The sequence below is a fragment of the Pistacia vera genome, unplaced genomic scaffold, assembly GCF_008641045.1.
Source record: "Pistacia vera cultivar Batoury unplaced genomic scaffold, PisVer_v2 Contig141, whole genome shotgun sequence".
NCBI lineage: Eukaryota > Viridiplantae > Streptophyta > Magnoliopsida > Sapindales > Anacardiaceae > Pistacia > Pistacia vera.
In genome coordinates this window covers 334,556-343,983 of record NW_022195478.1, presented here as the reverse complement: position 1 = coordinate 343,983, position 9,428 = coordinate 334,556, and the positions used below count along the sequence as shown (strand labels likewise).

At 34.7% G+C, this 9,428-nt stretch overlaps 2 protein-coding genes across 2 annotated transcripts; both read left to right on the top strand.

Moving 5' to 3' along the window:
- Positions 1-1,588: 1,588 nt before the first annotated feature.
- On the top strand, positions 1,589-2,179 carry LOC116123272 (vacuolar iron transporter homolog 1-like). The gene has a single exon (XM_031409066.1). The coding sequence runs from the start codon at positions 1,589-1,591 to the stop codon at positions 2,177-2,179; it is 591 nt and encodes a 196-aa protein (XP_031264926.1).
- Positions 2,180-2,550: 371 nt separating this feature from the next.
- Positions 2,551-7,157, top strand: LOC116123299 (RNA pseudouridine synthase 6, chloroplastic). The gene is given in 12 exon segments (XM_031409094.1): positions 2,551-2,798; positions 3,398-3,526; positions 3,632-3,886; positions 3,964-4,045; positions 4,438-4,553; positions 4,674-4,728; positions 4,975-5,086; positions 5,721-5,890; positions 6,702-6,761; positions 6,763-6,844; positions 6,847-6,946; positions 6,948-7,157. Coding segments are annotated over 12 exon segments (1,431 nt in total). The 5' UTR covers positions 2,551-2,562; the 3' UTR covers positions 6,982-7,157.
- Positions 7,158-9,428: the final 2,271 nt, after the last annotated feature.

Genomic DNA, 9,428 nt, shown 5'->3' with positions numbered 1-9,428 from the left:
CAAAAGCTAGGTCAAAGGAAAAGGGTGCCCAAGCACATATATGCACCATAATAGTTCAATAACTTGGCAATGTGAGATAAATTCAATTTCTAACACCCTCTCTCAAGTTAGCTTGCAAGGTCAAGGTCCAAACCCATCATCGCTTCAAATGTGTGGCTATAATACCATGATAAATAAATGGGCTTGAGTAGAATTTACTCCCAAAAGTTAGGTCAATGGACGAGGGTGTGTCTAATCATATGTGTACACCATAACATTCCAAAAACTTGGCAATGTAGGACAAATTCAACTTCTAATATCATTTCTCTCTTGCAGCCTGCAGGCTACATCCATGCATAATTGCTTTCAAACATGTGGCTTTAATACCATGATAAATGAGTTTGGATAGAATTTACTCCCAAAAGCTAGTTTTAGGAAGAAGGGGTGTCTAACCACATACCTACCATAACAGCCTAAACTTGGAGATGTGGGATAAATCAACATATGAGACTTCAGGTAACATAGGCATCAAATTGTTTCGCATAATATTTTTGTCAAATAAATCCCTGATAAAGTAATAAATTTCATCAAATAATAATAAGCGAGGAAAACTCAATAAATTTATCAACAAAACTAAGTTTGTTTACATTTTTTTGTATCAAATTAAGAAGAAAAATAATACACGTATAATAGGACTTATATTGGTGTTAAGAATTCTACAATCTAATGATAAAATAAATAGTTGTATATTTAGAGCGCTGTTTATCAAGTGATTGTCATGTGTGATATTATTAGTTAAAATGATTAATTTAATTTAATTTATAATTTAAAATAACACATTTTTGCTGAAAAAGCTCATTACTGTGTTAGCTTTCACCTAAAATTTGGATAAAACCATACCTTTTTGGAGATATATATATATATATATATGTGTGTGTGTGTGTGTGTGTGTGTGTGTGTGTGTGACAATATTGCAATACTGAACCTAAGAGGAAATCTTAATTAGTTGAAGAACACAATCAATAGGCTTGCCTGCCAACTTTATGCTAACAAATAAAAAGAGGACGTACGTGATGGATTTTCTGTTCAAAGTAGTTCACTTCAATCAGGTATTTTTTTCTATTCATTCTTCCTATTTTTCTGGTAATACCCAATAAGTAGTGAGAGCTTCATTATATTTGTCTTATTATACATTGCTTCACTTTCTGGGTAGGTATTGTATTGACAATCTTTCACACGTCAATTCCTTGCCAAGCCTAGTATTTATGAATTCAACAGTGGTTTACAATATGGGATTACCTTTAAAAAGAAGGTTACTGATTTTTTGTTTGATATATTTTGGTAAACTTCAATTTATTAACTCTAATCATGTTAGATTACTTATGCAAGTTTCTTTTCTCTTCTCAATTAGCTTGTGTGGTGTCAATCACAATTCCCTAACACCACTTCTCAATACTGTTGCCATGAATGTTATCAAACGTGTTAACTCCTGTATTGCTTATGTCTTACTAAGCCTCAATATCATACCCATCTTTCCCTTATAAATACTCTCTAATCCATTTACAATGATGATCCAAACTTATACACCATAATCTTCATTATGACTTTCATGGGGAGCCAAGGGCAGGATTTTGATTATTCTCAAAGGGCGCAATGGCTGAGGGCGGTTGTGTTGGGAGGCATGGAAGGATTAGTTTTGACAACATTATTGATGATGGGTGCAGAAAAGGTTGCACAGAGAACTGGTGCAGACAAAAATAAAGCGATGCTAATAACAGGGTCGGTGGGATTAATTGCAGGTGCTATGAGAATGGCGATCATAGAACTCGTTTCTGTGTATACACAAGTGGATACAATAGCATTTCAAGCGGAAAGACATATGAAAGTTGGACGAGGAGGGCAGCAGACGTGGGTGATTCCAAGCGCTACTGAAGTGGCTATGGCGTCTTCGCTAGCTTATCTGTTGTGGGGCGCAGCGCCATTGGTGGCAGGTGTGTTTGTAAATGATGTTCATGTGAGGTTTTCCATTGCCATGATTGCAACTTCTTTGTCAATGGTGGTGTTGGGAATGATTGGAGCTGCACTTGGAAAAGCCCCCATTCCAAGGTCTTGTGCTAGAGTCTTAGTTGGAGGACTGATTGCAGTTTCTGTAATGTGGGGGAAGATCAAAATTCTTGGATTTATCTTATTGAAGATTTAGCTACGTTATTATTCAATGAGTACTTGGTTTAATTTCACTATGAGAGAAACTTTAAAAAGAGCTGTGGCCACATTATTTGAGTGCCCATAGCTCATATAATTAGCTGTATTGTTTATAAATACGGTATGGTACTGAATAATAAGTATGGAATATGGTTGTAAATTATAGAAAAGTATTTCTTTGGAGAGCTATATATTCAAATACAGCATGGGAATTGCTAGAGAGATTATTTTTGTACTTCTATCTTATTACATAAACCAAGCTGCAAAACAAATTAATGGGCTAATTAAAAACCGACCCAACTTGAAGTTAGGCCCATCCCTGACTTAAACGTCCTCCAACAAAATGGCCAAGTACTGACATCGATCTCATTCAAATTGAAAATGGGTTCAGTGACAGTAACTTTGTCTTCGATCTTCGCTAGCAGTTGCCGGAGTCTGGGCGCATCCATGTCTCTCCTGCCCACTTTAGCATCAACCCACGTTTATTCTCCGAAAAAGAATCACCACAACCACGAGAATGCGGTGGTGGTTGTGTCTTTATGTTCAAGCAAGACAATCTTGGCTCATGCTCATGCTTTCACGCACACTGCCACTTCTGCACCTTCTTCTTTTAAAGGGTACTCCAAATTTCAATTCTTTCTTTCATTCTTAGCTAAATTACGAGAAGTCACTGAAAGTAAATAAATTTCTCAGTATATGCTTGTAAATGAAAAGCCAATTCTTCTGTAAATGAAAAGCCAATTCTTCCAGTTCATGGGTTGGCACTTATTCATAATTTTAGACACGCTTTTGAGGTTCTTATCATTGGCAGATTGAACTTTTTTTATTTTTATTTTTATCGGGTAATAACTTGTTAACTTGTTAAGAAACCCGAAACCTTCTATAAACTTAATGAAGATCAACTTTAGATAAAATTAAACTTTCAGTGCTTGAGGTTTACATGGTCTAGCTCTCGTTTGCTTTATTGATTGCTATATTTTGAAAAAAAACATTTGCTTCTTTTATACAACTAAGCAATAATATCAGTGTTAACAAGAAAGTGTAAGTTTCTAATGTTGTTGTGACTCATAGTGCTGAATTAAGCATTTTTTTTATTTTTATTTTTTTATTTATGTTCTTCCTAATGGGTGAAAATATGTGGATTGTTTAACTTTATTTAATTTTTTTTTTCTGATTAATATTCTAGCTCACTAATTTTGAAATTATGTTGTTTCAGCTACCCTGAATATCATCGCTTGCTTCCATGTCCCTCAGAAAATAGACCACCAAGAATTGAACACTTAGTTGTTTCCGAAGGAGGGCCTGTTTTGGAGTACCTCTGTAAAGTACTCGATCTTCCTCCACTGTGAGTTCTCTTTTATGATTTTATTAGAGTTAAGATTGATAGTATAACATATCATTGCTGGATTTCTGAACTTCTCTCTTATGAAGAAAATTTCATTCTTTGAAGGTTTGTTGCAGATCTCATCCATTTTGGAGCTGTTTATTATGCCCTTGTATGTCCACAGCCTCCACCAACTGCGACTAAAGAACAAATTAGGGTATTTAAAGAAGTAACGGATCCATCAGTTCTCAGTAAAAGAGGTTCTATTAAAGGAAAAACAATACGAGAGGCACAGAAAACTTTCCGTATAACTCATGTTGACCAGTTTGTTGAAGCTGGAACATACTTACGTGTGCATGTACACCCAAAACGCTTCCCAAGGTAAACCGCAATGATTGGTGGATGTTTATTGTCATTTTCAACAGGCATTATACTTTTTGACGTTTGAATTCTTTTAGGTGCTATGTAATTGACTGGAAATCAAGAATTTTGGCGGTAGCTGAATCCTATATAATATTGGACAAACCTGCTGGGACATCGGTATGTTATTGAACTATAAATATCTCAGTTCTGTTATATACTGATCTCAACAAGTTAATGAAGGATGAGAAGTATGACTTCAATGGTGGCGGTGAACTTTGGTAGTTGATATCAGTCTAATCTTACTCAAATATTGTAATATTTTGTGTACTAAAGTCAGCACATATCATCCTGTGCCCTTCTATGCTACTGATGTGTGGTAATAAAGTGGCTGTGACGGGCTAGAGAACCTTATGAAATAAAGGCCCAAGTTCTTGCTTTAGTTCAAATTGATATTAAAGCATTCTTGCTTCATATGTGGACTTGAAATCATTTATTTGGTAACTTTTAATTGCTGTTTTTACTAGTAAACCATTTCTTATTGCATCTACGATTCTATGTCTACTATGCAGGTAGGAGGAACTACCGACAATATAGAAGAAAGTTGTGCAACGTTTGCAACTCGTGCCCTGGAATTAACTACTCCATTGAGGACCACCCATCAAATTGATAATTGCACCGAGGGCTGGTATTATGATCTTATAAAATTCTACCATCATTGTTGTCATAACTATTTTTGATATAGAGAGTAATTTGTGGTCAGTTATTATTCACAGAGAGTAATCCATGATTAATAATTCTTCTGCAGTGTTGTGTTAGCTAGGACGAAGGAGTACTGTGGAGTTTTCCATGGAAAAATCAGAGTAAGTATTTTATCTCAATTTCTGGATAGATATGATTGAGGTAGCCTTTCTTGTGAAAGGGCAGTGTAACAATCAAAATATCAGATCATGCTCCACCAGGGTATCTCCTTCAGATTTAAATAAGTACCGCACAAACTGAGCTAGTATTTTTTTTTATTGTGTATAGTTCAGAAGTGTGTTTCAGTAAGCTTTATGTTGATTTCTCAATGTCCTTTACTTTGAAGTTGTATGTTTCATCTTCACTAGGAGAAAAAAGTGAAGAAGCTTTATCTTGCTCTTGCTGCTGCACCTATGCCAGTTGGATTGATAACACATTATATGCGTCCTGTTAATATGGCTCCAAGACTTGTTTCAGAAGGTAGGAACCTCTTCACTCTTTGCAATTATTATAGGTAATTGGTTGGAATGAAGTTGGCAGACCTTGAGTTTATGTTAGTGTAATCTTCAGTTTGATGTAAGGCCTTTAGCATGTATATTAACATGGAAATTTTCATTATGGAAAGAAATTATAGGGCTCTACAATCTCATGACACACTCTTGTGTCCATATGATGTCACTCCCCTTTAGTTTTTGTTTTTGTTTTTTTTTTTCCAGAAATAAATAATTACGCTAAATAATGTCAATTTGTACTGAGGAAACTTGAAGAAATTAGGAAACCGATATATTTTACCATATGATATGGTAGGTGAGGTGTCTTGATTGCATGGGACATGACTACTTCTCCATAAAGCTTTGGCCTATTTTATTTTTCTCTTAATTGGCGATTCTGATTTAAGCTTATTTGTCAACTTATTTAAGTCCCTCAGATACTCCATTGAAAGGATTTCAATCTTATAGCTACTGTAATTTCATGGATACAATCATGTGGAAATTTAAGTTAAAAAATTCACTTGCTTAAAACATTCTTTCTGGAACTTCTGTGGTTAAACAAGCATTTTCTGTTTTATCTGGTTATGGGACTTGGATTTGAACCAAAGTTTTACGACATGCAGATTTTATTAGAGGATGGTATTTATGTCAACTTGAGGTTATGGAATGTAAGAAGGTTCCCTGGCCAGATGCTAGTATTGAAGAGAAATATTGTATTGAAGGCTGTGAATGGCCCTCAAAACATCATGCATATGAGTGTAAAATCAACCTGTTGACTGGTCGGACTCATCAGGTTCTTCGGCTGTCCCTTTGTTCCCTTGTTTTTTATTATTTTTTATTTTATTTGATATGATTTTTATTTATCCAGCAGTTATAGTGACAACTTTTAAGAATTTGCGTCTATGTTTCTTAATATATCTTTTCCTCACTTCTGCATGGATTCCATTTTGCGTTCCTTATACTTCATAATGTATACTTTTAATTTTTATCTAGTCAATCAAGACTGCTTCTTGACTTGAAAAGGAAGATTCAGTTGTTCAGAAGTATAATACAGCAGAAGCAGAAATTTTCAGATAGTTTCAGGGTTGGAAAAATTAATTCAGAACACAAGAAAGTTGAGAAAGTGTGTTACTCAATGGGTAACATTTTACTGAAAAGGATTAACTTTAAACTGAAGTATTAGAATTGCTCTAATGGCTTGACTTTCAGTTATTTTGCTTCCCTAATAAAGTAATGGGCAACATTTCCCAGAAAACAAGGATTGCTATCAGAGCTTTGTTATTCCATAATATGCTACAGTAGAGTAAAAATGAAAATAACTTTTACTTTCTTTAACCATAAGAGGAGGCTAAGTTCTTACACAGATAGTAAAGGAATTTATTTTGACCCCTCTGAAGGATTAGTTTTTACTTGACACCCAGTAATGTCAAACAATTACTCAAATAATAAGGTTTTGATAATTTTTTCGGGGGTTTTAGTGATTGTATACCAAAAAGTGATCTCTCAGGAAGGTTTTTAATGGTTTCAAAACATTTGGTGTTAGATGAGGAAGTGACTTCTTAAAGGGGTCCATATAGTTAACAATAATTAAATATATGATGCAGGTGAGAGCGCAATTGGCTGCCTGTGGTGCACCAATAGTGGGTGACTCAATGTACATGCCAGGCTTGCATTGGCAGAGATCTCTACTCCGGGCTTAATCCCTTTGGCAAATGTGCAAAACAATACCCAACGGAGAATGATAAGGAATGGCTATCATGGAGTGGATTTCTCGGCATGGAAACCCTAGTGTTGCCATTGGTCTTCAAGCATGTCAAATTTCATGGGATGATGGTGAGCACTGTTATGACTGGCTCTCCCTGGTGGAGATGTAAGAAAGTTTAGTTCAGGTTCTCGGCATGGAAGGAGTCTAGTGTTGCCATTGGTCTTCAAGCATGTCAAATTTCATGGGATTGGTGAGTGCTGCTATGAGGCTGGCTCTCCCGGTGGAGATGTAAGAAAGTTTAGTTCAGGTTTGAAAGATGAAGATCAACCATAGAGGCCATTATTTTTAATTGTATTGTGTTATGTGTCCTCCTGACTTCAATTGGCAAAATTTTTTGTTTTTTTTTTTCTTCTGTATTGCTAGTCAATTAGAGCATCATGTGTGCAGGCATAACTTGTCAAAGGCAGGATTTAACTAAACACAGATTTTACATTGGAGCAATTCAATGGTGTGTAAAGAGAATATAGAACATAATGGTGGTTACAGACTTACAGTATACAGCACAAACAAAAAAAAAAAAAAATTCTTTTCCTTCTTTTTCTTTTGGGACAAAAGGAAAACTCAATATTTGATAAACAAAAAGGCAATGAAAGCATGCCTTGCTACTAGAGGTGGAAAATTGACCCACCCGGCCCGGCCCGGCCTCGGGTTATGTTCTTTGGCGGGCCGGGTTAGGCCCCCATTATGGGGAAAATGGCTGCCCAGCCCGGCCCGCCAACCCTAACCCGCGGGTTAGCGGCGGTCCGGGCCGGTTAGCCCGATTTCTTGTTTTTTTTTTTGTTTTTTGTTTTTGTTTTTTTAATTTAACTTTTCAAATAATGTTTTTAGTTAACTTTTCAAACAGCATTGCTAATCTTACAAAGAAGCCTACAAAGGAGGCATACAAAGTTAACCTCCACCCTTCATCTTCATCATTTCTCTCTCTTCTCTTTCTCTTTTTCCGTTTTTTCCTTCACTTTGTAAGTTTCTTGTAGACTTCTTTGTAAGGATGATTTATTGCTTTCAAATATCAATAATTCAATTCAATTCAATTTTTTTTTTTTTGTTTAACATTTCAAATATTAATTCAATTTTAAACAATAAAATTGTAATATAAGAAAAATTAGACTTATTCATTTATTAAAAAATAAAATAAGAAATTATAACAATTATTGCCTCATTAAAAACCTCACCAAGAAAAACCCAATGGGAAAAACTTGGTAAAGAAAAAAGAGTGCAATAATTGACAATTAATTTATAAATTACATTTTACAAAACAACTAATTTGGGGGTGGTTCACTAGGACCTCACTCATCTGTATCATCTATTTACAAAATTGAAATGATTCTACTAAAGTATTGTCGATAACCTCGTATTGATCTTGATGGCGTGATCGTTTCCAATCTCGAAGACATGTGAGGACTTCAATCATTTTGGAGCAAGTTTAGTCCTCCTTTCATTTAAAATCCTTCCACTTGCACTAATGTTTGTTCGGATGAGACGGTTGAGACAGGAACAGCGAAAACATCCAGGCAAGTCTTGATAATACCGAAAAAATACATTTTCTGGCTCTCAATACTGTAATATCAAAGTGACCTGCTGTAAACATTTCGGGGGTTGCCAAATATTGTTGAAGTTCATTACTCTGCGACTCCATGGAGGACAGTATATTAGTTGTTGTTTATTGGTGGTGGTGCTTCTGAAGAGGAAGTTGTGGCTGTGCTTCGGATTCGGTCCTCTTCGGCCTATTCAGTGCATTTCAAGAGTATAAGTCTTCATTTATGTTTCTTCTGATACAGCTTCTCTGGATATTTCGCCTCTTTGCGACTGCGGTTCCCATACCTGTTTTCATATTGGAAATATACTTCGAAAGACTATTTTTTACCTTCCTATTTGATTGACATATGATTCGGTTTGTAAATTTTCACTTAAATTGTCAAAACCATTTTCTAAACGTGCTAATTTAATTCTAGGATCAAATATACACCTAAACAATAAGAAAAGGATGGGTTCCCATATTTCAAATTTTTTTTTTTTGCATTGCCTTTATTGGTGCATTAAAATTTCATTGTCTTTGTTTTTTGTAAATAACTCGGAAATTTTTATAATTGTATATATACCAATGGACTAGTAGGATAATACACACCAAAAAGTTGTAAAGTGGTTGGTAAAAACGTTTGAGAAAAGAATGAAATACTTTAGCTATCTTCCAATCATTTTCTATCAAATAATGAGGACCTATTACTTGCTACAAAATAACTAATTATATTAGCATAAGGTAAACATGAATCAAGCATTAAATAAGTATTTTCCATCTAACAGGCATATCTAATGCAAAATTCTAGGAGACATATTTGATTTATACAAGCTTCTTGAAATTCAGCATTTATTTTATTACACTAGTAATCCAAGCTAAAGATTCCCTAATTCTATCAATATTTTTGTTTAATTGTTTTCATACCACTTTTCACAATTAATTAATACATGACATGCACAACGTTGGTGAAAAAACTTCAAATTGTTATATAAGGTATATTAGTTTGAAAAAATCTATAGCTTTACTATTAGAACTTGCATTCTAAAGTTA

Excerpts from the sequence above, each read along its gene's own strand:
- LOC116123272 (XM_031409066.1), top strand. The coding sequence starts at position 1,589 with ATGGGGAGCCAAGGGCAGGATTTTGATTATTCTCAAAGGGCGCAATGG.